Source organism: Felis catus, chromosome E2 (genome assembly GCF_018350175.1).
Source record: "Felis catus isolate Fca126 chromosome E2, F.catus_Fca126_mat1.0, whole genome shotgun sequence".
NCBI lineage: Eukaryota > Metazoa > Chordata > Mammalia > Carnivora > Felidae > Felis > Felis catus.
The window spans coordinates 8,106,794-8,133,488 of NC_058382.1; the positions used below are offsets into that span (position 1 = coordinate 8,106,794).

Below are 26,695 nucleotides of genomic sequence, written 5' to 3' on the forward strand. Positions count from 1 at the left end.
AAATTTCAAGGGTAACCAAAAAGATTAAAAGAGAGTTAGAGTGTATAAATTTGAAACCAGAAGAGAGAGGGAAAAAAAGTATTGAGGAAACAAACAAACACACAAAAATCCAGAAAAAGATAAGAAAGGAGGAATAGGGGCGCCTGGGTGGCGCAGTCGGTTAAGCGTCCGACTTCAGCCAAGTCACGATCTCGCGGTCCGTGAGTTCGAGCCCCGCGTCGGGCTCTGGGCTGATGGCTCGGAGCCTGGAGCCTGTTTCCGATTCTGTGTCTCCCTCTCTCTCTGCCCCTCCCCTGTTCACGCTCTGTCTCTCTCTGTCCCAAAAATAAATAAACGTTGAAAAAAAAATTAAAAAAAAAAAAAGAAAGGAGGAATAAAAGCATTAAAAAAAGCAGGTCAATAAGAAATATTAAAATAAGATTGTAGAGGGGCGCCTGGGTGGCTTGGTTGGTTAAGCGTCCAACTTCGGCTCAGGTCATGATCTCACCATCCGTGAGTTCGAGCCCGGCATCGGGCTCTGTGCTGACCACTCAGAGCCTGGAGCCTGTTTCAGATTCTGTGTCTCCCTCTCTCTGACCCTCGCCCGTTCATGCTCTGTCTCTCTCTGTCTCAAAAATAAATAAACGTTAAAAAAAATTAAAAAAAAAAAGAAATAAGATTGTAGAAATAAATCAGAAGTCATAATAAATATGGATGGATTGGGGTGCCTGGATGGCTCAGTCAGTTGAGCATCCGACTTCGGCTCAGGTCATGATTCTGAAGGTTCCCGAGTTCAAGCCGGCATTGGACACTGTGCTGACAGCTCGGAGTCTGGAGCCTTCTTTGGATTCTGTGTCTCCCTCTCTCTCTGCCCCTCCCCCACTCAAGCTCTGTCTCACTCTCAAAAATAAATAAACATTAAAAATTTTTAAAAATAAATATGGACTGAAAAAAATTCATAGAATGGCAGGGAGAAACTGATATTTTACTTCATTTATTATTTTATGTATGTTTATTCCTCTAGAAGTTTGATGTAATTTAGTGTGAGAATAAACCTCTTAATATATTTCGTATCAGCTACTAAACACCAAATCCAGAATGCAGGCAAAACAGGTTTTCAGGAAACAAATGTTTTTTAACATTACTATATATTTTGCAAATACATTTGGGCGCATGCAGGCCACTGTTCTCACAAAGCAAAAAAGTTCTAGTTGATTAAATTCATAACTAAATGAAATTCTACTTTATCAGTTTACTTTAAACACACAGAAGAAAGAAACGGATGTATGTCAATACAGGATTGGCTAAATCGACCTGCTTACATCCGTAATGTTGATTATCAAAAGACATTTATACAAAAACGGCGTATTTACGCGGTCTGAGGAGAAAAAAAAGTTTGAAGGCAACATTAGCACAGTGATCATATTTGTCAACAATGGGTGAATATTTTGTGTTAAATGTCAACCTTTTATCTCGGGAAAGTGGGGGCTATTTTCACGTTCGGCGTGCTACACTAGCGTGTATAAATTTATTAGAAAAATAAGGTTATTTTTGTGATTCTGGAAAATAAAGGATTTCGTCTTTCTTTTTCCAACAACAAAAACAACCTTCTCCTCTGGTGGTTACTAGGCAACGTTCGCCGGACCAAACCATCCGCGAGGGGGAAGGGGGAGATGGTATTTTTCTCGGCTTTGCTCGAGATTCGTCATGCGGCCATCTTTGAGTGGGGCACAGTTCTATACAGTCTTAGCCTGGAAATTAGACGGAACGCGGGGTTGCTAGGCAACGCCCCGGCACCGTCACCATCTTTGAGTCGGGCACAGCTGTTTATCACTTTAGAATGTAAAACATCCTAGCCTACCTGACGCTTGCTAGACAACGCCTGGGCGCCGTCACTACCTTCAAGCCGGGCTCTTCATTCTCTTCTCTAAATAAATGGAGTCAGCCGAACTATTTCAGGGAGAAACTACGAAGCATTGCAAGCCCCAGAGGCGCCATCTTTGTTAGGGGTATGTGACTTCCGGCTGGGGCGGAAGAGAACCTAACGGGGCTTGGGGGAGGTGCTGGAATAGAGACTGAGGGTGGGTTTGAGTTGGATGGAGAAGGCGGGAATTTACTTCTCTGCCAATCAGCTCCCCATCTCGCCCTCTGGCGGCTTCGGATGGCCGACCGGCCTGCCGACTTGGCGTGACTATGGGCATGTTCCAAGGTGGTCACTGACTGCCCCCACGAGGGGACCGGAGGGGGTTCCAAATGGGCGAGGAGGGGACGGAGGGCACCGTGCATCTGCTCTGCCTCGCGGCCTCCAGCGGAGTCCCCTTGTTCTGCAGAAGCAGCCGCGGCGGCGCCCCCGCCCGCCAGCAGGTGGGGCCCTGGACGGCTGGATCTCCAAAATAGAAGGGGGCTGGGCACGTGGACTCTGGGTCTGCAAGGGAGTAGGGTCTGGAGAAGTTTCAGAGTTGAGTTTAGTTAGAGGGCCACGAGTGTAATGAATGGACCAATAATCCTGGTTCCCAGAAGAGGAGGGGCCAGGGGATCCAGAAAGAGGAGGGGGCTGGGGCCCCGGACACTTGGGTCCCAAGGTGGAGGGGTTTGGGGGCTCCCGTCTAATGTCCCCAACTTTTCCCCAGCTCCCGTTCTCGGTCATCGGCTCTCTCAATGGCGTACACATGTTTGGGCAGAATCTCGAGGTGCAGCTGAGCTCTGCAAGGACCGAGGACACGACCGTGGTGTGGAAAAACTTCCATGACAGGTCTCCACGTGGTAGCTTGGGGGCAGGCACAGGGCCCGGATGATAGCCCCTGTCGAAGATGGCCTCCACGGCCAGCTGTTTACTTGGCTGTGGAAGCTTTGCCAAGCCGGTTACCCTCTCTGATCCCTGGGTTTCTCTGTACGAGGAGCGGGTTGTGCTGGCTGGCAGAAGACGTAGCCGCCAGAAGATCGAGTCACTGCCCTGTTTCTGAGGCCTGGACTCATTCTCGCTTCTTGGCCCCCTTTCTCACAGCATCACCCTCATTGTTCTGTCATCTGAGGAGGGCACCTCGGAGCTGAGGCTGGAGAGACTACTCCAGATGGTGTTTGGGGCCATGGTGAGACTCCCTAGCCCTCTTCCCCAAACCCAGGAACCTGAGTTCTCAGTGTCCTCCTCCCTCACACCAGGAGTCCAGATCCCCAGCCCCTCCTCTCTTATTTGCTTCTTCTAGGTTCTTCTTGTGGGGCTTGAAGAACTGACCAATATCCGCAACGTAGAGAGGCTGAAGAAGGAGTTGAGGGTGAGGCTTCAGGACGTGGGGATGGAAGTTAGCTTGCCCCGTCGCTGATATTTGGGAACTACAGTTCCCAGCAGCCTCTGCGGCGGCCTGGTCAACTGACCCCAGAGCTAGACTCCGCGGGGCTAGTTTTCTGAAGGGGAGGCGGCAGATCTGGGGGCCATCCGGGTCCTTAAGCCCCTTCCTTCTCCCCTCTGCTAGGCCAGTTACCGCCTCGTTGACAGTTTCCTGGGGGACTCTGAGCGCATCGGGGACCTGACCCAGTGTGTGGACTGTGTGGTTCCTCCAGAGGTGTCTCTCCTGCAGGTACTGAGGATGCCTGGGAACCCTTGAACCTGTCACTGTGGCCCTGGCTTAGTCCTGATCCTCTTACCCCGGGGCCTTTGCCTCAACCTCTTCCCATCCTCTGGGCCAACCCCAACCCCCCACTTGGCCCCAGAAGGGTCTTTCTACACCCAGGGCTGACCCCGCCCCTCCCCAGCTCACAGCCCTCCGGTGGCTCTCATCGCCCCCAGGACCAGCTTCCATGCCCTCAGCCTGGTGCTTGAGGACCTGTGGGATCTGAAACCCACCAACGAGCTCACCCCGACCTCTAACTCCACAGTCCGCCTTCGCCCAGCTGCCTCGTGGGTCTCACGAATCCCAGCAGCTTCCCAACTTCCTTGCCGTGGCACATGGTGGTCCTTTTGCCAGTGGATCTCTATCTATCCTTCCCTAACTACGGTTCTTGTTGAGTCACCTGGCATGGCCGCCTCCCGGCAGAGGGACTCTGGGCAGGCGACCTGACCTCTCTGAGCTGGAGTAGGCTGTCGATTGCGCCTACTTGGCACGTAGTAGGTTTCAATAAGCCGCCACTGGGCTGTTGTAACCGGTGGCTTCAGTAGCACGTTGTCAGGCCAGGGAGCAGGCACGTTACCTGTTTAATGTCACTTTACAATGTGACTTGGGGATGGTACCTGCATGTGAAGGGGAAGGAACCCAGGCCCCGGGAGGGTGAGGCAGGCGAGCATGCCAGTTTCTTCACACCCCTGGCCCACCTGGGAAAATCGTCGCTGCCCCTGCTTGTGTCCCCTGACTCCTGACTCGGCCTGCCTGCCTTATCCAGGAAGCCCTCTCCGGGTTCGCTGAGGCAGCAGGCACGGCCTTTGGCAGCCTGGTCGCGTCGGGCCGGGTGGTCGCAGCAACAGAGAGCTGGTGGCGGCTGGGGACGCCGGAGGCCGTGCTGCTCCCCTGGCTGGTGGGGTCCTTGCCGCCTCAGGCCGCTCGCGACTACCCGGTGTACCTGCCACACGGGAGTCCCACGGTGAGTTGCGGGGGCTCTGCGCCTGCGGTGGGCGAGCTAGAAGGGACGAAGGGGCCGAGACGTGAGGGGGCGGGGCTTCGGTGGGGAGGGGCGGGGCTCCGGCCGGCCCATCCCGCGCCCCGCTTCAGGTCCCGCACCGGCTTCTGACCCTGACGCTGCTGCCGGGCGTGGAGCTGTGTCTGCTCTGCGGGCCGCGCCCTCCCCTCAGCCAGCTGGATCCACAGGTGAATCCGGGCGTGTCCCCGCTTTTTCCCCGTTACACCCTCTGCCGCGGGCCCCTGTGCCCCCTCACCACCTCGCCCGGCCGGCGCTCTCTCCGCACTGGACCCGCTCTCCGTCAGCCCTGCCCCTCCTGTAGGCCCCGCCTCCTGTGGCCTGCGTTCCAATCGCCTTCGCGCCAGCCCCGTCCCTCTTTCGCTCTCGTCCCCTCCTTGGTCCCCTCTGTCCTCCGCCCTCGTGGGCCCCTCCTCTCTTCCCTGCCCACGCCCCCTCCCCTAGTGCCCGCCCCTGATCTCGCCCACCGGCCCTGCCTCAGCTTCTGGACCGCTGGTGGCAGCCAGTGCTAGACCCGCTGCGGACCTGCGTGCCGCTGGGACCCCGAGCGCTGCCCGCTGGCTTCCCCCTGCACGTGGACGTCCTCGGGTAGGGTTTGGTCGGGCGCGTGGGTTGGGGGGGCCCTCATCCCCTCTTCCCCGGCCCGTGACACCCCCTTTCTCGCAGGCTGCTGCTCCTCCACCTGGAATTGAAACGTTGCCTCTTCACCGTGGAGCCCTCTGGGGATCAAGGTGACTTGGCGAGGGCGGGGCTAGGAGGGGCGTGGGCCGTGGAGGAACTCTCGGTCACCTGGTCTCTCTTCCCCCTCCAGAGCCTTCTCCTGAGCAGCGCAGGCGCCTCCTCCGCTCCTTCTATTCGTTGGTCACCGCCACGCACTTCCCACCAGGTCAGCGGCCGAAAGTGCCTCCTTCGCGCACTGCAGGACAGCGAGTCTCAGATCACAGCGGGGAGGACGGGGCATCCACACTGATGGGGAGGGGCAGGGAGGTCCCAGCCTCCAGACTGCTGGGAATCTACTGGGCAATCCTGGTAGTTAACACTGACACTGAATCTCTTGCCGAGGGCTTATGTATGTAATGATTCACTTCATCCTCATAGGTGAGGGATATCGCCTGTTAAATCCTCATTCCCATAGTACAGATGAGGAAACAGAGGCTCAGCTGATAAGCAGCAGAGAGCCGGCGTTCACACAGAGGCAGCCTGGTTCCCATACCCACACACACCACTGAACTGCTCGAAGTACAGGCTTTGTCTGCAGTTTTTGCCCCCCCCCCCCCCGGGGGTGGGGGGTATCCCGCGGAGCCTGGATTAGGAAGGGAAAGTTGTCTTGCAACCCACGAGGCCCTACAGAGACAAAGGAAGGGACCTAGGATGCTTCTACGACCCCAGTGAAGATCCCGATGAATGCAGCAAGATGGTAAAGGGCTCTACTTGGGAGGGACAGAGGTCTGTCCCTTCCCCCTCCCCCCCCCCCCACTTCTCGGTGTCAAGTGGGGCGGGGTCCTCAGTAGGGTTAGAAGGGAGCCCCATGCCTGGTACCGGGTAGGGGTGACCTGTGTGTCTGTGGTCTGTATTGCTAAGCGGCTTGTCCGGGGCTGCACACAGTATCCCCAGGGAAGAGGGGGCGTCGGCTGGCTGGGAAGAAGGGGGGGGCGGTGAACTCCATGGCCTTCTTCAGTCAACGGACAGCCGGCTGAAGCCATGAGGCCCCCACCCATCAGAAGTCGAATTTAGGCCCGGGATATGGCGTCGCTCCTGCGGGTTGGCGTTCTAGTTGCCCAGGCCCCACTGGTCACCTTGGCCCTTCCTGTCCTTCCTTCAGAGCCGGGGACACCAGAGGACAAGGTGGAGGATGCAGCCCAGAGGGCCCAGGTGCCGAGAGCCTGCTACCTGGTGTCTGGGCCCGAGGAGCCAGGCACAGGATGGCGGCTGGTGGCCCTGCAGTTGGGGCCACGGCGGTTGCTGCTGCTGGTGTCTGCCCAGAGCCCCACCCATGGGCTGCGGAGCTTGGCCACCCACACTCTCCACGCCCTCACCCCGCTCCTCTGATCCCTCGGCCTGAGCCATGAACACAGACACGGCTGTTAGCGTCTCTCTGTTTATTCGCTCACAATAATACACAGCCCCTGGACGGGGAGGGGGCGGGAGGGGCTACGATGGGGTGGGGTGGGAGGGGAGGAGGCGCCCGCTTCCCTGGCCCCTCTCCCCTCTGTGCTTAGGGGGGAAAGGGAGGGAGGGGGCTCCCCCTTACCCCCCAGAATGTAAACAGCAGCAGATGAACAAAAATAAAAATACAAAAGGCCGGAGGAAGGTCCCAGGCATCCCCCCACCCCTGGGGTCTTCCCTGTCACCAATGGAGGTCCCCTCCCTGCCCCATCCACCAAAGCTGCCTCAGTCCTAGGGGCTGCCCGGCGCCGGCCACATCCCCGGGGGCAGAGTCCAGGGCTCAGAACTGCTGGGCCAGCAGCTCACACAGGTGACGGGAGACGGGTTCCTTGCTCGTGCGCAGGGTCAGCCGGTACATCTGGGTGGGGGACATGATGGCGTGGACTCAGGGAGGAGGCAGAGGGGTCGGAGAGCCCGGGAGAGGAGGATATAAGGGAGACAAGAGAAAAGGGGCAAAGGGATCAGAAAGGTGATCGAAGGGACGAGAGGCAGGAATGGAAGCGACACGGGAGGTAGAGGGTGAAAGGTCAAAAGCCAGAACCAGAAGGGGGGAGATGCGGAGAGGTGAAAATCAGGAGGGAAGGGGAGAGGAAGACAGCGCATAGAGAACACAGGGACACAGAGAACGTACAACCAGGCAGGGGGTGACGCCTCCCAGACCACCACTCACCTGAGCCTGGGCATTGGGCTCCAGCCGGAGCAGACAGCCCACCTGCAGGGCTTTCGTTTGGATGATTCCAGCCCCCACGAAGTTCTCGGGGTTTGGGTCCACATTGTCCAGGAGAGCAGAGCCAAACCCCAAGAGCTGGGGCGAGAGAAGGGGAGCCATCAGAGGGTGCCGATCCGGCAGCAACCAGGCCGTAGTGAGCCAGTTCCCCAAAACCCTTGCCAGTGGGAACCGGCCCCGCTTTACAGAGGGGAAAACAGAGGCACAGAAAAATGGGCACGGTTCCCCAGATCCGAATTAGGGGCCCCTCTCCTGTCTTGCTCAGTTGTCACTCACTTTTGCCTTAGTGACTTCCGCATCCATGGGGTGGTTGGCTTTGAAGATTTTCTGAGCCTCCTGTTGGGGGCTGGGGATGGGGGGGGGGAAGGAAGTTCAAGTCAGGTCAGTTCAAAGTCAAGTCAAGTCAAGTCAAGGCCCCACCCCCTCCCCAGATGTGGCTGTGGCTCCGCCCCCCGCTGCTCACAGGCTCAGCTGCTTCCAGCGCTGGAAGAAGTCCTGGGCCGCCATCTCTGTGGGCTGGAAGAACTTGTTGATGGTCACGGGGAGCTTCAGGGTGAGGGACTGGGGGGCGCCCCCGTACCTAGAGGGAGGGGTGGCAAGGAGGGCTCCATCAGGCCCCGCCCCCATCCAGGAGACCGTGCCCGCTTGCTCCGCAGTGCCCTGCCAGACTCAGACTCACCGGAAGCGCACGGATAGGAGCGGGGGCGTCAGGAAGTCCCGCAGACACTCGATGTTGAGCACCTGCTGCACCTGCGCCCCGCCGTCCACCTGCGCGGCCACGCGCTTGGTCTGCACCGCCAGCTGTACCCGCCTGTGGTCAAGGAAGCCGGAAAGAGGCGGCGGCCCCGGCGGTCGTGGCCATGAACCCCTGATGGTTCTGAACTTTCCCCGCGGCCCCAGCCTGCAGGCCTCTGAGGAGCTGGTCCCGCCATCCCCGACTCATACCACAAGGCCCAAAGTCCCTCCTAAGTGAGACCTTCGACCACCGCCTGGGTGCCTACTCTGGCTTTCTACCATGGGCTCAGCGACCTCCATTATGGCATGTCGCACCCTACCGGGGTGGAAGCCCTTCCGGGGCTGTGATGGCTGACCTGAGTTTGAATCCTGGATCTTACCACCTCGGTGACTATGGGCAAGCAACTTTACCTCCTAGCCTCATCTGCAAAATGGACAGTGTCCTCAGCATTCAATGAAATAATCCAGGACAAGCACTTATCAGTGTGTCTGGCACATGGTAGGTGCACAAAAAACCGGCAGCGTTACCACGTCTCCCTTCAAGTTGGCAAGGACGGGGTCTTACGCGTCTCTCGCCCTTCCCCTCCCCCCATGCCCAGCACAGAGCTGAGCCTACGGGAGTTCTCTGGAAACATCGATGCATGAGGCAACGGACTGAAAAGGTCCTCCTAGCTTTGGGGTCTAACCCCCGTAGTTTCATGGGCGTGAAAACCACTATCAGAGAAAGGAGAGGGGACTGACCCTTTCCTTTATGCCAGCCACCCTTCCAGAGTTTTCCAACAACACCGATCTTCAAAACAACACTATGAGAAGGGGACAGGAAGGCTCACAGAGGCAAAGTGATGGGCTCAGGTGACACAAGAGGGCTCTGGTCAGCATCGAGACCCCCAGGCCTGGCTCTTGGGCGCAGGAGGTACTTGAATCGTGGGTGTGGAGCTCCTTGGAGGACGAGGTCAAAGAGGCCTGACAGAGACAAGCTGAGCCATGCCTATCCCATCGCTTCCCTGTCTGCAGGCTGTCCTGGGGAGAAGAGGCCCGCCCCGGTATCACAGACACTAAGCCTCAAAGTAACCAGGTGCTTAGGCTTTCAAGTAAGACGACCGAACAGGGCTCTGGACCTGGGTCCATCTGCTTCCCAGTGGCCAGGAAGGCAGGCCTGGAGGGGCCAGGCTCAGGGGAGGGGGCTGGGCCAGGCCGGAAGGATATGAGTCTGGAGGTCGCCGGGGTGGACGACAGTGGGCGAGAAGTTCTGGAACTGCACAGATGTCTTGTTGCCATAGAACAGATACATGCGGCCTGCGCAGGGTGGGGAGGGGCAGGGTTCCATCTGAGGTCCTTCAGCCTCCTCTCCAGGTACCACCCAAGCCCAGGGGTCACCGAAACCCCATCCCCACAGCCCAACCACCCCGCCCCCAGCACCAGACACACCCAAGTTCTGCCGGAACTCGGACTTGACTCCAATCTGCAGCAGCTGGTTCTCAAACAGGACCCCATTGTTCTTGCACACGAACCTGGGTGGGGTGGCGGGCAGCTCAGGAGGCCAGGAGTGCCTGTCGACGAGGCCCTTCCCCGTGCTCCCCACCTGTCCCCACTCCCCTCCCTGAGCCCTCCCCTGACTCACTTATTCAGCAGCTCATCCGCTTCTGGGATGGGCGGGCCGATGTCCTCAGGACCTGGGCTGCAAGGTGGAGAAAGCAGTGAGATGGGAAGAGGCCGGGGGCTAGAGGAGAAGACCCAGAGCTAAAGGTGAGAGACAGGAGCCCCCAAAAGGACAGAACCCCAGAATCCACATAACGAGATTCCCCCCAAAGGACCCCAGAATCAGACTGGTGATTGTCTCCCATGGGAACAGGACACTGGTGTGTGCCCCCACCCCTGCCCCCGTATCAGAGGACCCCGGCTTTCACTCCCCTCCAAATCCGGGCCTCTGCAGCTCATCAGGAACCCCTTGATAAGGGCTCGAAGTCCCCTATCCCTCCCAGGGGCCGCAAATCTGCCCCCCAACCCTGAGGCCACCCCTTACTCAGCAGCTGGAGCTGGGTCAGCCAGCAAAGCCATGGGGCTCTCAGGGGCAGGCGGCTCCAGCTCGCTGGGCCATCCAATCCCAGAGCAGACAAGAGAAGACAGGCGTGGCAGGCAGCCAATCCCAGAGAGGCAGCAGAGGGCCGGAGACAGAAAGAGGGAGGAGGGAAAGAGAGAAGGAAAAGCAGGCTGAGACATGGCTACGGGGAAGGACGACACAGTGTGGCCAGGGTCAGCCAAGAGTACAGAGTGGCCAGAGGGAGAGAGGAGGCCCGGGGAAGTGGCAGCCAGGGCGACAGAGGCACAGGGACAGGGAGGGAGGAGGGGGCTGTGAGGGGGCAGAAGGAAAAGGGGTGGCCCGGGGCCCAGGCAGGTAGTACCTGAGGAAGGCCTCCTCGGGCGTGGGCCCCAGGCTGGGCTGGGCAGCCGGGCCGTCGGAGAAGACGTCCACCAGGAGGTTCCCTGCACCCGAGGTCGCTGGGGGTGCGGCTGGGGGAGGGGCTGCCCGCAGCCCCAGGAGGTCGGCGGAGGGCGAGGGCGTTGACTGCAGGGAAGGTGCAGGTGGAGGTGAGAACAGGCAGTGCCCGGCGGGCCCCCCACCCTGCGCTGGCCGAGGGACTCACCACAGTGCTAGGGGTGGGCTCCACGCCCCCGTTGACGTCATTGCTGCTGGGGTCCCTCCTGCCATCATCCAGGGCGCTGCCGGCCCCGGGGCCCTTCTTGCGTTTCAGCTTGGCCAGGATGGACGACTCGCGCTCGGGGAAGGGCGGCATCTCCTCCAGCACCGTGGCCTGTGGGGTGGGAGGGCGAGGGCGGGTCAGGGACGGCTCGGTGGCGGAGGAGAGGGCGGCCAAGGCTCAGGGGTGCGGGAGGGGCGCGCGGGGGCCGGCGCTCTGACCAGGACGTCCGTGCTGGCCACCGAGCTGAGCGTGAGGTACTCGACGGCGCGCTGCTGCAGCTCCACGTCAGCGTTGCGCAGCTGGGAGCCCGCCCGCAGCACGCCCTGGATGGTGGCCTTGGTCTCCGGGAAGAGGTTGATGAACTTGATGTAGGTGGACAGCAGCAGGGCCCGCGTGGCCACGCTGCACAGGTGGAACTTGGAGTGCAGCAGAGAGAACTGCACCGGGGGGCTGCGGGGAGCGGGGCGCGTCAGCAGGTGCACCCCTCCCCGCCCGGGGCCCTGCTGCCCCCCTCAGAGGCCACCCCGGCGGCGGCCAGCACGAGACACCCCGTCCCAGAGGCTCCTGGGAGCCCCGTCGCCACTGACCCTGAGACTCTTTGGGTCCCCCGAGCCCCGGACTCCTCGAAGTGCCGGGTGCTCACCCCTCCTCTCACCTGGAGCGGGGGTCCCCAGCAATCAGATTCCCAAACTCCCCGAGGATGTAGCCGCCGACCTTCACCATGTTCTCGTGGCAGGCTGGGGCCTGGAGCGCCTGCAAAGGCAGGGACAGGGCGGGTGACGACAGCGACGGGCAGGCACCCAGACTCAGGGCTGCTTGGGGCGCCGGACTCCTATGAACCTGTGGAACTCTCACCCTGCTATGATGTGTGTGTATGTGTGGGGGTGGGGGTGTAATAGGAAAACTGAGGCGCAGACCGGTCACGTGACTGCCCCCCTCCCCCCCCCCCCCCCCCCCCCGGTGGTATCTCGGACGGCATGCGTCCCGCCTTTCTCAGGCCGAGGGAGTGAGAACCTGCCAGGACCCGGAGATCAGTGACCACACACACGCTGGGTGGCCCGCACACGACACCCCGCCGACCCCCACACTGGCCCCCGGGGGCTGCCGGTGGCCCAGGGAGGCCACGGCACTGCTCTGAGGAGGATGAAGCAGGATGGCGGCCCGGGATGGCTGGTCCCTCAGCCCCGGCTGTCCTGCCTCTGCCTCGGTGTCCCGCGGTGCGGGTGAGGTGGGGGTGCCGACCTCAAAGACGGTCTTGGCCGCGTAGCCCTGGACGTCATCGCGGTTGGTGACGATCTGCAGCACGCGGTACCACACCTCCTCACTCACGTAGTCGCCCGCGATGCGGATGAGGTTGAGGATGGTGTCCACGTACCAGCTGTAGTCTACCGCGTACTTCTCCGCCAGGATGGCCACCTTCAGGACCTGCCGGCCAGGGAGGGAGGCCGCGTGAGGGTGTGCGCGCGCGCGTGTCCCCACGGGGCAAAGTGCGGAATGACCGCACCCGGGCTCACCGCTGTCCCGGGCTGGAGACCCCAGGAGTCCCGAACCTCAGCGCCCTCCTCCGTGGGAGCCGGGTGCCCAGCTCCTCCCCGGACTTACGATCTCTTCGCGGATGGCGTAGTCGGCCGTCTCCAGGTACCGAAGCATCTCCGACACGATCTGCTTGGCGTTGCTCCGGTCGCACATGGCGTAGAGGAGGTCGGCCGCCCGTTGTCGCACACTGACGTCCCGCTCCGTCTGAGGGAGGAGAGCAGGTGGGGGACGGTCCAGGCTCCGCGACGGCCTCCGAGCCCCGCGCCTCTCCCCAGGAGCAGAGATCCAGGCCAGCTCCGACGTGTCATACCTTGAGGGCATTGATGACCGTGTCGATGTGGGTCTTGACCGCCTCGTGGGAGAACTCGGAGCTGGCCAGCGTGCACATGCTCTCCAGGGCCAGGTAGCGGAGGTTGGTCTCCCGGTGCTGCAGGAACTGGCCCAGCTGGTTGCAGGCTCGCACCAGGAGGTTGGGCTCACTGCCAGCGAGAGCGCAACAGAGACGGGGCGAGGTGGGGGCACGTGAGAGGCTGGAGGACCTGGGCCCAGCTGACCCATCCCACATCACCCTCAGGACCTGGATCTTAACTCTCGCCCTCCATCCCCGTCACGGCCCCTCTGGTGACGCAGACAGACATCTGGGCGTTGGGCCCACATGAAGAGACTCGGGAATTCTGCTTTCCAGGAGGGGATCCCGCACCAATCTGGATGGCTTCATCGTCCTCTTACGTAGAAGTCACGACCCCCAGACCCGTCCTCCTAGGACGCAGGAGTCTAGGGCCCCAGCCCCCAGGCAGGCACCTGTCGTAGTGGATGATGAGGCTAATGGTCTCGAAGAGGATGGCGTTCTTGGCGTTGGAGTGCTGGACCTTCTTGGACTTGGGCGGCTCCTGGGCCTTGTTGAGCACGGTCTCCAGACACTCCACCAGCCGTCCCTTCACGGCAGCATCCTCTGGGGAAACGGAGGGCACGTCCCGGGCTGAGCTGTCGGCGCAGCAGGGGCCACCCCACGGTGCTCATCTTCCACTGGAAGTGTGGGCCCTGCAGCCGTGGCCTGGGGTCTCTGCTCCCTCAAGCTCATCCTTGGTCTCCAGGTGACCCGGGGGCAGGGGGTATGTGTGGCAGCAAGGCAGCAGAAGACACGACTCCAGACCCGGGCTCTTGTCCTGCTCTGTGCTGACACCCACCCCGGTGAGCCTCAGTTTCCCCTTCTGCAGCACCGACACCCTTCAGGCTTCTCACAGAACAAAGAAGTCTCCAGAAACCATCCTGGGAGACACTGTGAAACCTGGGTCTCCCTAAGAAGCGGTCTGAGCACCTGAGACAGACAGACGCCGACCGGAAGTCCATACAAACACCCATAACTGCCATTCTGTGGAATGCGAGGCAGCACCACGTGGATAGAACAGCCGGCAAGGGGCGCCCGGGTGGCTCAGTCAGTTATGCATCTGACTTCGGCTCAGGTCAAGATCTCACGGCTCGTGAGTTCGAGCCCCACATCAGGCTGTCACTGCCCTGTCAGCACAGAGCCTGCTTTTGATCCTGTCCCTCTCTCTCTGCCCCTTCCCAGCTTGTGCTCTCTCTCTCTCAAAAATACACAAACATTAACAAAAATTAAATAAACACACAAGACCAGCTGTCAAGCGTTCCAGTGAAAATTGTTGCGCCCAAATGTCTCAGGCGGCTCACGGGCAGAGGAACAAAAAACAGGACACGAGGCAGCTATGGCCAAATCCAGAATGCGGGACACCCTTTCAAGGCAAAACCCTCCCGGCTTCTTCAAAAACAGGGAGCGAGGGGGTGGGGGGTGGGGGGTGGGGGGCTATTTCCAAGCCACAAACAGGGACAAAGACCTGATGAAATTTAAGCCGTGGTCCTAGATTGTACTGTATTTTTTTTTTTTTTTTTCTTTAAGGCACACAAACAAAGCTGTGGACGAGGGTGGTTTGCATGGTGCCTGGACAGCCAGTCGACACTGTGAAGAGATTCTGAATCTTCCCAGGTGCGACAGGGGCACCGTGGTTTTGCGCTGTGTTCTCGGTCTTATGAAATGTGTACAGGTGGACTTGGGGGAGGGGAGCGCTGTGATGTGTGCAACTTACGTCAAGTAACTGAGCAAGCGGGTGTTTGAGAGAACAAAGCCAACTGAGGGCGTGAAGAGCAGTGTTAACGGTCTCTGCTGGGTCTGGGGCGGGGCTTAGGCGTGCACTACTCTGTTCTCACAAGTTCTCTTCATGTTTGAAGTTTTTCATAATAAAAAATTGGGGTGAGGGGCGCCTGGGTGGCGCAGTCGGTTAAGCGTCCGACTTCAGCTCAGGTCACGATCTCGCAGTCCGTGAGTTCGAGCCCCGCGTCGGGCTCTGGGCTGATGGCTCGGAGCCTGGAGCCTGTTTCCGATTCTGTGTCTCCCTCTCTCTCTGCCCCTCCCCCGTTCATGCTCTGTCTCTCTCTGTCCCAAAAATAAATAAAAACGTTGAAAAAAGAAAAAAAAAATTGGGGGGTGAAAGCCAGGGTCACAGAATAAAGGGACAATTCCTTACAGATTTAAGACAGATTTATGAGAAATAATTAAATCTGATACTTGTCTCTTTTTCTTTTTTCTTTTTAAATTTTTAAGTAACCTCTATGCCCAACGTGGGGCTCGAACCCACAACCCTGAGATCAAGAGTCGCGTGCTTCACCGACTGAGCCAGACAGCCCTCCCTCAGGGCTTGTATCTTGATTGGATCCTAGTCTGAACAGACTGTGATTGCTATGTTGGGGAAAATTAGGGAAATCTGCAGTGGCCTCGAGGCCACTGGGGAGCCACTGTTAGCTTTAAGTGTGACCACAGAATTACTGCTGTGAATAAAAATGCCTACAGTTTGTAGCAATGCATAACAAATACTTAAAGGTAAAAACATCATGATGTCTGTAACTGACTTAAATATTCAAGAAAAAAATTAGCAAAATAAGAGCAAGCGTACAGCAAAATGTCAAGTCCAGGTGGCGGGGACACTCTACTTGTCTGTATCCTGGAAACTTTTTCATAATGCGTCGTTAAAAAAATTTCTTGTAAATAGGGGCGCCTGGGTGGCTCAGTCACTTAAGTGTCCGACTCTTGGTTTTGGCTCAGGTCATGATCTCACGGTTCGTGAGTTCAAGCTCCACATCGGGCTCTGTGCTGCTCTCTCTCTACCCCTCCCCTGACTCACGCTGTCTCAGTCTCTCTCTCACAACAAATGAATAAACTTAAAAAAATTTCTTGTAAGTAAACGGGAGACGGCCCCTCAGTCTCTCTGCGCACCATTTGCTCAGAGTCATGGATGAAATGCCTACAATGCAGAGAGGGTGAGAGTAGGTGAGGTGCATGCTCTGGGCACACCCCAAAATGATGAGGCAGGGCTCCTGGGATGGAAGGGAGCCTAGAGATCTGCCTGAGCTCTTCCTTCCAGGATGAGAAAGAGGCCCAGAAAGGGCCCGAGACTTCCCCAGGACCACATGATAAAATTCATCACTGGCTTTCACAGCCTGGGAGGGGCCTCTGGTGTCACTTACATCATATAGCCCATTAGCGTGTGCATGTACGCACACAGACGCGCAGACACGCGCAGACTCGCACACACGGCCAGGCGTTCGCAGATATGTGCTCATGCGCACGGTTGGCTGTGAAGATGCAGGGCCGCACATCGGTCCCTGGCCACAGCAGGTGCTCGGTACCCTGGCCGAACTGAAGGGAACTGGTTTATCGGTCACCTACTATGTTCTGAGCACCTCAGCACAGGGTCCCTCAAAACTGCTCCATGAAGTGACACAGCTGAGGATATGGGAGCTCAGGGGAAGCCCTGGCCCGTATGGCGGAGTGAGGGATTTACAGCGAGAGGGTGCAGTCAGGCTCTGCCCCTTAGTCACGGCCTGGGCCTGGAAAGGTGATGTCGCCTCTCCAAACCTGTTTCCCTGTTTGCGTATTGCAGGGATGGCTCCCCCTCACCGGCTCTGTCGGGAGCACATAGACACCCCCGGTGCCTTACCTGGCTCACTACGGGCGCAACATCCACACCATGGCCGTGACCTCGAGCAATAAGGTCACGGACACCTCTGACAGAGCTATGCTAATCCAGACGGCACTGCCTGGAATCACCCCCTGATCTGCTGGGTGACCTTGGGCAAGGACCCCCTCCTTCCCAAGCCTCGGTCTCCCCCTCACTAAAATGGGTGTGGCAACAGCCCCTACGTTACAGGGCTAGAGCACAAGCGTGGCTTCCCAGGGACCCCAGCCCACAGCAGATCAACACACGCCGTGATCTGTCTGATTCTTTGGGTTGCCCCCCCCCCCACTGCAGCCTCGCAGAAACCCTGATAGCCCCCCGCCCCTGGCCAGGTCAGAGGCCCCGGATCCCCGGTCAGGTGGGCTCGGCGGTACCTGGCGGCGGGTAGCACTGCAGCAGACGCAGAAGCTTCACCGAGAGCCAGGGCGCCGGGACGAAGTAGTAGGTATAGTCCTGGAGGTCGGTGGAGGCCGAGGAGACGATCTGGGGGCGGGAAGAGGGGGTGAGGCCCGGACAGGGAAGGGCGGGGCAGAGTGACACTGCCTTCCCCAGGGGGCGCAGGAATCTGAGGCTGGGGGAGGGGGGGGAGGAAGCCAGGGGGCACACAGCGAGGGACGACCTCGGCTGCGGTGCTCGCCGATTTTTTTTTTTTAATTTAATTTTTTATTTTTTAAAAATTTACATCCGAATTAGTTAGCATGGTGCCCGTCGAGTTTTTGACAGTGCTGCCGTCTGCAGGGCGGGAAGTCTCTGCCGATCCAATTCCCTCCCGTGAGCTCCTTGCTCCAAGGGCTGACAGCGTGGAGCCTGCTTGGGATTCTCTCCCCCACCCCCCCACACCCCTGCCCTTCCCCTGCTTCTTCTCTCTCTCAAAAATAAACAAACATTAAAAAAAAAGAAAGAAAGAAAGGCTCGGGGGAATAGGTGGGGAATTAGTAGAAGGGTGTGGGACTTCTCCTTATGGCAAACTCCTGCTCACCCCTCCTCCAGGAAGCATTCCCACCATGCTCTGTGCCACTGCCATGATGGTATGTGCCCTGACCCGAGTGTCACTGTAGGTGTCTCCCGGACCAGCCTGGCACACAGGAGTATTCAGATGTATGGTGAATGAATGACAAAGCAACTGAATGAGCTGGTGTGTTTGTTCTCTTTGCTTGCGAATCCAGGCCTCCCCTTACCTGCCCAGGAAATGTTCATATTCACTCCAAGTCTCAGTTCAGGGATCACCTCTCCCGGGAAGCCTTCCCAGAGTGCCAGGCTGGGTTAAGTGTCTCCTCTGGGGGTCTACAGTGCCCTGCACTACCTCCGTGACAGCACAGATCACTCCTGTGAAAATCTGGGACACTGTCGGCCCTACCGCGTGCCCCTCCCCCCCGAACAGGACAGGGCTCAGGCTGACTCATCTGTGTCCCCACAGGAGGCCTCAGGGCATGTTCCCAGGACATGGGCGAAGGTGGTAAGAGCAGAAGGAAAGAGAGGAAGGGAGATGGAGGAGAAAGAGAAGCAGGAGAAAGTAAGAGACAGGAGGGCGGGGGGGGGGTGGGGTGGGAATCCGGAGAGCTGTTCTCACCTCCCGGGTGCTCATACTAACACCATATAGACGGACTGACAGCAGCTACACCGTGAGGTGGGCGCCGGGAGTGTCCCCATTGAACAGACTGGGGACATGAGGCCCAGAGAGGTGAAGCCTCTCTGGAAGTGGCCGAGCCAGGATGGACCTAGTTCAGAGCCTGAGTTCATCACCACCGGGCGGGGCTGCCGTTCCGGGAGAAGGAGGGGGACGAGAGAGGGGCTCCAGGGGACAGAGAGCCTCCAGGGAAGGCCACCTCCCTGCAGCCAGCGCCAAGACCACACCCACCCGGCTCAGGCGAGACACGGCCAGGGAGATGCAGGTCTTAAAGTCGTCCGGGTTCTTCTTGCAGAGACAGGTGATGAGGCTGACAGCAGCCGTGACCACACCCTGCAGAGACAGACGAATGGCAGGTCAGGGCTGGGGGGCGGTGGGGAGGGTCAGACTGGGGATAAGTGTCCAGGCTGTGGATCTGAAAGCAGAGGCTCAAGGGCCGGGCGGGTGATGGGTGTGGGGGACGCTGGACAGGATCCCTGGGCAGTCAATCAGGGATCGACGTGGGGGTTTCTGGACACTTGGGTGGGTGACAGGTACTAAGGACACTGGACCAAGATCTCTGGGTGCCTGAGCAAAGGCAGGGACAGAGGTGGGGGTCCCTGGGCGTCCAGGTGGGAATCAGGGCAGAGGCGGGACTCCCTGGGCTTCTACGTGAGCGTCCAAGGCAGAAGGGTCTCCCGGTGAGCGGGCAGGGCCTCACCATGTGCTGGTCGTTGAGCAGGTGCACCACGCGGGCCGTCCACTCGCCCATGGGCACTAAGTCAGGCGAGGCCTTGTAGAGTCGCAGCAGGCACAGGGCCGCGCTCTGTTTCACGCTGTCCATGCTGTCCCTGCAGGGGCACAGTTTGGCAGGGGGAGGTGAGTGCGACCCCAGCCGCACAGAACTACGAGACCATGACCCGAGCCGAAGTCAAACGCTCTGCCGACTGAGCCACCCAGGCGCCCTGTCCATCTCCTCCTTATGACAAACCGAGGAACCGGGGCCAGATGCGTGTGCTCGAGGTCCTGACTTGTGGGGCGCGGCTCCGGGACAAGCCGCTGACCCTCTCTGATGGGCTGGGGGATGGAGAAACGGCACCGTGGACCAGCAGCTGGCGCGGCCTGGAGCACAGAGGGGGCGCGGGAGCTGTTCTGAGCGCCCGGGCGGCCACCTCGAGGTGCAGCTCTCCCGGAGAGGATTCAACCACAGCCCGGGCCGAGGGCACCAAGGAAGTCCCTGCACCAGTCGAAGGTCGGGTGCAAAGACCTCTCCCAGGACGAGCAGTAGAAACACAAACTGCGGCGACAGAGCAGCTCTGTATGCTCCCATCAGACAGGCAGACGTGTGCGTGCCGGCCGGGCCAGGGGTGCAGACATGGGGACGGGCCCTCAGGAAAGGAGCACAGTGGGTGGGGGTGGGGTGGGACAGGTGGTGGGCGCCCCTGGCCCGCGTGCCCCTGGGAGTGACGCGGACCAGGCCCGGCGATATGCTCCTGGACACCCACCCTGGGGAAGGGCGCACACGCGTGTTCAAGCTGATGGCTCGAGACGTTCACCGGCTGACAGTCGTCAAACTAAAACCAAAACTGGCAGAACGTCCGTCCCAGTGGTGCTCCATTAATGACCTTTTTACCATTGTTACAGCCCATGTGTCAGGAGCCCTGAGCCCAGGCCATGTTTTGTTCTAGGTGTTTCTACACAGGAACCCTCATCAGAGCTCTCGAGGGAGGTGACCTCTACCATCACCTCCAGATACAGGGAAGGGAACGTCCAGCCGCACACCAAATGGAGGAATAAGGGCTATTTATCACCTTGGTTAACGTGAAGACAGACGGTGCGACTGGTTAGGCAAAGCTGAAAACTGCGTAATGTAGGGGTGTGTGCCCAGGTATAAAAGGACAAGGGGGCATGTGGGAATTATGACCATCAAATTCAGGGCACAGAGAGGTAGGGAAAAGTGGAGCAGGTGTGAAGGATATGGAAGGAATTCTACCGTAACTGTTTCTTTTTTTTTGTTTCCTTTCTAAGAGAGAGAGCACACGCGTGAGCAGGGCAGAGGGACAGAGAGAGAGAGAGAGAGAATCCCAAGCAGCCTCCAGGCTCAGCTCGGAGCCCGACGCGGGGTTTGATCCCAAGACCCCTGGGATCACCTGAGCTGAAATCAAGAGTCGGACACTCAACCGACTGAGCCACCCAGGGGCCCCTGCCTTTCTTTTGTTAAAAAGCTGTGATACTACATGACCCAGCAATCCTGCACCCAGGCATCTACCAACTGAAAACAAAGTTCACACTATGCATGTGTACATTATTTGTAATAGTCCAAAAAAAAAAAAAAAAAAAGGTGGAAACTTTCTGATGGATGAATACAGCCGAATATCACTACTGGGCCACAGAAAGGAAAGGAACCACAGCTTCATACAACATGGGGGAACCACGAAAACATTATGCCAAGTGAAAAAAGCCAGACACAAAAGGCCACGTGTTGGGCGCTTCTGTTTATCTGAAATGCCCGGAGTGGGCAAATCCAGCACAACAGAAAGCAGATGAGTGGTTGCCTGGAGCGAGGGGCAAAGGCAATGGGGAGTGACGGCTAACAGGTATGGGGCTTCTTCCCGGGGTTAAAGAAACATTCTGGAATTAAGAGAGTGGTCGTGGTTGCACAACATTGTGAATATCCTAAAACCCACCGAACTGCATGCTTTAAAATAGTTGAAACAGTGAACTGGGTGTGATGTGGATTTGATCTTCAATTAAAAAAAAAAAAATCTATCTAAAAAAATATATTCCCCTGCGCTCCCGTCACCGCCAAGGCGAAGCTTTGGGAGTCGAGAGAGACCAGCCGAGCACTCAGACATCCCCGGCCTGGCCGCTGACTCTGACGCGGCACAAGCCCCCAGCATCCATTCCCTGGTGGGCAACTAGGACATCGCCTCTGCCCACGAGTCTGTCACACTGGCCTCCTTCTCGGCCCTCACAGGCACCAAGCTCTCCCCGTTGGGGTAGCCGGCAATTTGTGTCTCACCCAAGCCAATGGTGCCTGCCTGTCCTCATCTTAAAGAAACCGAAAACGGCATCTGTCACGCCTGACCACTCCGTCCCATGCGAAAGGTTCTTCTAGTCCCGCCCTATGGCCCGTTCTACATTCTCCTCCCATCTCCCTGGCCAGACCTCGACCGGCTGGGCTGCCCCAGGGCTTAGCCTTAGGTCACTCCTCGTCCCCTCTCATGTCTTCCCTGAGGCACTTCAACTGGCCGTGGCTTTAATTACTGTCCATCCTGCGCTGTCCCGTACGGTGGCCCCAGCAACGTGTGGCTGCTGGACACAGGAAGCGAGGAGAACCCGAGCAGAAACACAACGTGTGTGCGTGTGCGTGCATCACACTTACAGGTGGTGATGACACGAACGGTTACATGGGTAATTTTCATGCTGATCCAAGGTCAACGTGAAAATATTTTAGAGTGACTGGGTGAAATTAAAATATTAAAATAAGTTTCATGCGTTTATGTTCTTCCTTTGTCTGATGTAGCGACTTGAACCGTGGAGAGGCTGTGTGTGGCCCGCGTGCCATTTTTAGTGCTCCGTGCACGGCTCTCCCACACTCGCTCTCCAGCCTCAAGTCCCCGCCATCCAGTCGCCCACCTGACATCTCGGCCCAGATGGCCAATAGGCACCTCACGTCCCACGTGGCCAAACCTGGCTCAGGTCCTGCCTCTAGAGTCCCTGCTCCTCCCCAGTCTTGGTCATCCGCACACCTGTTCACCCTCATCCTCTCTCTCTTTCCTACCCCCACGTAACCCGTCCCGTCAGCGTCACTTCCCGAACATAGCCAGCCCCCGGCAGTTCTGACCTGGACGGCAACAGACACCTCAGTGGTCTCCCCGCTACCACCCCCCGCCCCCAGTCTCTAGTTCTGCTTGTGGTTTCTTGAGCTGCTTGATGCCGAGGATTGGCCTCTTTCACTGTTTCTGGGACATTCTCAGCCATTACCCATTCAAACAACGGCCCTGTCACCTTCTCTTCCTTCTCTCTCGCTAGAGCTCTAGATGGCATTGTTAGACCTTCTCTATCTTCCATGACTCTTTTTTTTTTTTTTAATGTTTATGTGTTTATTTTGAAAGAGAGAGAGAGCAAGCTGAGGAGGGGCAGAGAGAAAGAGAGAGAGAGAGAGAGAGAGAGAGAGAGAGAAAATCCCAAGCAGGCTCCCCACTGTTAGCGCAGAGCCAGATGCAGGGCTTGAACTCCTGAACCGTGAGATCACAACCTGAATTGAAATCAAAAGTTGGACACTTAACCGACTGAGCCATCCAAGCACCCTATCTTCCATGACTCTTAACCTCTCTCTCTAAATTTCCCATCTCTTCTCTGGGCTGCATGCTCGTGAATTTCATCATTTCTACTGCCTGTTTACTAAATCTGCGTTGGCTCGGTCTACCCGGCTGCTAAACCAAACTGCTTAAATAATACTCTCCATTTCTTTTTCAGATCTGCTTGCACTTCCATTTTTCAACTGTTTTCTCATTTACTAAAACATATGAAACACACTTATGTTACATTATATGTGAATATTCCAATTTGATTGTTATTTTCAGCTTCCTTTCTGCTGGTTCTCCCTCATGGTGTTGCACAGCCTGTGTTTAGTGATTTTCGATTGTGTGTTACTCATGTTAACTGGGAGCTTCATCTGTGGTGAAGGCGGGCTTCTCCAGAAAAGGCTGGTTTGCTTATGTCAGGCCTCAGCTCCTACCAGCTTAAATCATTTTAAAGTTTGGCTTCAGAACTTGTGGACAGCCCAGGTAGGGGAAAATCAGGCTGAAAACCAGTGTGTGGGCTGCTCCGTGCCAAGGTTCGAAACAGGTAATTTTGCTGATAGTCCCCGAGGGGATTTATTTCTAGGTCACCCTCACTTTGAAGTGTGGCCTCTGGAGCTTCTCCTCAGACAAGCTTTGTATCCTGTTCCCAGAGGCCGCAGGGCCCCAAAACCAATATCTAGGTTCACCCTCCAAGCAAACTCTGGCTTTGGCACTCTGCTCATCTTCCCAGGTGCCAGGCCCTTCTTAGCTTGTGGCCTGTATGCTCCTCGTTTTCTCACTAGCTCTGAATACGCTGAAGAATATTTCCTTTCTTCTTTTATCCAACATTGATAGTTGGGTTTCAGCAAGAGCATCAGTCAGGAATCTAGTCCACCACGCTACTAGAAATACACATTGTACCTTCTCCCATACCAAGCTGGGTGATCTTTTAAAAATACAAAGCCAGGGGCACCTGGGTGGCTCAGTCGGTTAAGCATCCGATTCTAGATTTCAGCTCAGGTCACGATCTCACGGTTTCGTGGATTTGAGCCCTGTGTCAGGCTCTGTACTGGCAGCACGGAACCTGCTTGGGATTCTCTCTCTCCTTCTTTCTGCCCTTCCCCCACTCGCACTGTCTCTGTCTCTCTCAAAATAAATAAACTTAAAAAAATAATAAAATTACAGGGGCGCCTGGGTGGCTCAGTCGGTTAAGCATCCAACTTCGGCTCAGGTCACGATCTCATAGTTTGTGGGTTCAAGCCCCGTGTCGGGCTCTGTGCTGACAACTTGGAGCCTAGAGCCTGCTTCGGAGTCTGTGTCTCCTTCTTTCTCCCTGCCCCTTCCCCGCTCACGCTCTGTGTCTCTCTCCTTTAAAAAATAAACAAACTTAAAAAAAGTTAAAAAATAAAATAAAATTACAAAGACAATCATGTCATGTGCTTACTTAAAACAAACCAACTGCCTTCCATTTTAATTAGAATAAAATCCAAACTCCCCTCTCTCTCTTGTTCGCTGCACTCCGGCCACAGAGACTACCTCTTGGTTCCTTGAATGCAGAGAGCTCATGCCTCAGGGCCTTTGCACTTGCTGCTCCTTTTGCTTTGGACATTCTCCAACATTTTAAAGTAACTATCTTCTCACCATTCCGGCCTCAAATTGCGTCAGCTCCTTGGACAGACCCTCCCTGATGAGTCTATTTAAGCAGCTTCCGCCACCACCCTTGCTGCCCCCACTACCCCTGTTGCCCACTACCCACTTTTGTTTTCTTCATAGCATTTATCACTATCCGAACTCATCTTATTTTTTACGTATGTATTTGCTCTTTGGGTACCCTCCCTAGATGCAAGCTTCCTGAGGGTGGGCACAACAGTCCTCTCTTCTCCCTCCTGCCTCCCCAAACCCACAACAGTGCCAGCATATTGAAGGCCCTCAAAAAACATTTGATGAGTGACCTCCAGCCTCAGGATGATCGCACAGGCCTACCCCAGTGCCCCTCATCTCATGCCTTTCCCCCTTCCACGGCCAACCACTCCTCCATGCCCAGGTGTCAGCCTGATGCCGCTTCCTCTGGGAAGCTCTCCCTCATCCCCCGGACTAGGTCAGGCTCCCACCTAAATGTCCTTATGGGCTCCCGTGCCCCACAGCATGGTTCCGAGAGGAAGTATATGGTTCATCCTGCAATTATTCAATCCAAGTTTACTTCCCGCTCTGGACCATGAATGCCTGAGAGGGCGATGACCGTGTCCATTTCTGGTCACGACTGTATCCCTTGCGATCAACGTGACACTTTGCGCACAGTAGCTGCTCGGCGGATGTTTGTTAAAATGAACGAATGAAGAAGCAGAAGTCCTGGAGGGCTGCCACCAACATAACTTACGGCTGCGACCTCTTCTATGCTAGCTATTAAAGGTCACTTAATCAGACAGACACCCCACTGGCTTTGTTGGGGAGGTCGCTTCACACCATTGAGTTGGCTTGGGAAGATGAAGAGAGAGAACCGTGGGGCTGCCACTAGGATCTAAGCCCGGCATTACCCCCACATCCTGGCTAGGAGACCTTGGGCAGGTGATACAGCCTCTCTGACCCTCAAACTTGGCTGGACCTTATCTATTCCATCCCAAACCCCACCCCTCCTGGGTCCCCGGTGCCTCACCCAGCCACCAGGATGCGTGGGATGTCAGCGGCAAAGGCCTCGCCCATCTCACGGCTGCCCACGTTGGCGATGCAATGCAGGGCCAGGCACATGAAGGTCGGGTTACGGCTGGCCAGGTCATTCTTGATGGCGTTATTGATGAGCCGGATCAGCTCGGAGTTTGAGTTCACCAGAACCGAGATGAACAGGTAACCCTGGGTGGGGAAGGAGGTGGGGGGGGCTGAGAGCCTTGTGGCTACTTGGTCCTAGACCCCAACCCTCCCATCCTGGGGTCTGTACTCCTAGTTCCCTCCTCCCTCAGACCCAGGAATCCAGACTCCCAGCTCCCTCCTCCCTCAGACCCAGAAGTCCAGGCTCCCAGCCCCTCCCCACCCGGACTCACTATTTGCTTCTCCGTGTACTTGTTGGAGCTGAGCAGGTTCACAGCTTCCATGTGCCCAAAGTCAATGTCGTGCCCCAGCAGGAAGATGAACAGCAGTTTACACACATACTTTTTCTTACTGTAGCCGTCCAAGGCTTTGTCCCCTAGGGCCAGAGGAAGGAGGAAAGGGGAGGCAGAATGAGGAAGGATCATGCCTACGAGTCCCAAGTATCCCAGTCCCCAATCCCTTCCTCCCTCAGACCCAGGCCTCCAGCCCCTCTCCCAGCCCTAGGAGTCCAGGCCACCAGCCTACCTTTGAACTTAGAGCGGATATTGGCCAGTTCCTTATTGATTCTCTTAATCTCCGCCTCCTTGCTCTTACCTGGGGAGGAGAAGGCAGAGCAGGTGATGAGGGTCGCAGACAGTTGAGCTCCCTGTCCTCATTTTCCTTGGCAAGGCCCCTCCCTGCTGGAAGGGCACACTCTCGCCACCCTGGGGCCTTGGGCCCTGGGGCTGAGGTTAGGCCTGGGGGGGCCCGTCTCTAGCTGGGAGCTTCACGGAGGTGAGAAGCATGGCTCAGTGGTCTTTACAACCCGGAGGAGAAGCCTGGCACATAACTTGGGGTGACCCTTGACTTGCTCCCTCCTTCCTCCTCTCACTGTGGCCCCTGAACTGTACTCACCCTGGGAGCCCCTATCTCTACCCACAGCTCTGGTTAATGCCTCCACCACCAGCCCCCAGAACTGGCCTGGCAAGAAATATATGATGGATGGATGGATGGATGGATGAATGGATGAATGAATGAACAGTTCGGCTGCCTTCTAACTGTCCCCAAGGACTCTCACCCCTACCCCATCCCCACTGAGCTCAGCATCTCCTGAAAACCTGCTCCTCCCCCAGGTTCCCAACGTCATGAAGGTCCCACTGCGTCCCAGTCACAAGGCCAGACTTGTGGGTGCTGACCTCGTCCACTCCCTTCCTGTCCCTCCATACATCCTGTCGCCCCACAGACCCACTTCCTCCATTTCGCGGCTGCCAACCCCCCCCCCCCAACTTGTCTGCGACATTCTTACTCTTCTGATAAGATCCGTGGATGGGATGAGTCTAGAGGACTTTCCCTGACCCCAGAGGCTAGGTCCCGTGCTCCCCGTGCTCCTCGATGCTCGGGCACCTCCTCTATCAGGGCAATCCGGCTGGACGGTGACCGGGTCTCTCGGCCACCCTCGCCGCCTGCTGCGTCCCTCCCCACGTCCCCCAGTCCCACTGGAGCCAGACTTCACCATCTTG

At 57.4% G+C, this 26,695-nt stretch overlaps 2 protein-coding genes across 6 annotated transcripts in view; one reads left to right on the forward strand and one right to left on the reverse strand.

The window, feature by feature from the left end:
* Positions 1–1,769: 1,769 nt before the first annotated feature.
* Positions 1,770–6,697, forward strand: FUZ (fuzzy planar cell polarity protein). Of its 4 annotated transcripts, none has more exons than XM_045045850.1 (11): positions 1,770–1,988; positions 2,610–2,731; positions 2,984–3,068; positions 3,183–3,251; positions 3,450–3,554; positions 4,354–4,551; positions 4,680–4,775; positions 5,087–5,193; positions 5,272–5,336; positions 5,417–5,491; positions 6,428–6,697. In XM_045045850.1, exons 2-11 carry the CDS (start codon positions 2,649–2,651, stop codon positions 6,652–6,654), a joined length of 1,110 nt encoding a protein of 369 aa, XP_044901785.1. In that variant the 5' UTR covers positions 1,770–1,988; positions 2,610–2,648; the 3' UTR covers positions 6,655–6,697. The 4 variants fall into 4 exon arrangements, with proteins under 4 accessions (XP_044901785.1, XP_003997544.3, XP_044901784.1 ...); XM_003997495.6 differs by lacking the exon at positions 1,770–1,988 and adding an exon at positions 2,024–2,343; XM_045045849.1 differs by lacking the exon at positions 1,770–1,988 and adding an exon at positions 2,024–2,188.
* Positions 6,690–26,695, reverse strand: part of AP2A1 (adaptor related protein complex 2 subunit alpha 1) — a 29,610-nt gene continuing 9,604 nt past the window's right edge. The window contains exons 2-24 of one of the 2 annotated variants that reach the window (XM_011289690.4): positions 25,722–25,790; positions 25,430–25,572; positions 25,048–25,241; positions 18,827–18,956; positions 18,358–18,459; positions 16,874–16,982; positions 13,273–13,423; positions 12,782–12,950; positions 12,538–12,675; positions 12,178–12,360; positions 11,591–11,688; positions 11,154–11,385; positions 10,879–11,046; positions 10,636–10,799; positions 10,257–10,322; positions 9,855–9,911; positions 9,662–9,744; positions 9,440–9,529; positions 8,178–8,301; positions 7,962–8,078; positions 7,775–7,844; positions 7,442–7,576; positions 6,690–7,129 (exon numbers count right to left, since the gene is read on the reverse strand). In XM_011289690.4, the coding sequence (XP_011287992.1) occupies positions 7,052–7,129; positions 7,442–7,576; positions 7,775–7,844; positions 7,962–8,078; positions 8,178–8,301; positions 9,440–9,529; positions 9,662–9,744; positions 9,855–9,911; positions 10,257–10,322; positions 10,636–10,799; positions 10,879–11,046; positions 11,154–11,385; positions 11,591–11,688; positions 12,178–12,360; positions 12,538–12,675; positions 12,782–12,950; positions 13,273–13,423; positions 16,874–16,982; positions 18,358–18,459; positions 18,827–18,956; positions 25,048–25,241; positions 25,430–25,572; positions 25,722–25,790 (2,870 nt within the window). In that variant the 3' untranslated portion in view covers positions 6,690–7,051. The remainder of the gene's footprint in view (positions 7,130–7,441; positions 7,577–7,774; positions 7,845–7,961; positions 8,079–8,177; positions 8,302–9,439; positions 9,530–9,661; positions 9,745–9,854; positions 9,912–10,256; positions 10,323–10,635; positions 10,800–10,878; positions 11,047–11,153; positions 11,386–11,590; positions 11,689–12,177; positions 12,361–12,537; positions 12,676–12,781; positions 12,951–13,272; positions 13,424–16,873; positions 16,983–18,357; positions 18,460–18,826; positions 18,957–25,047; positions 25,242–25,429; positions 25,573–25,721; positions 25,791–26,695) is intronic. The other variant, XM_011289691.4, reaches the window with a different exon arrangement.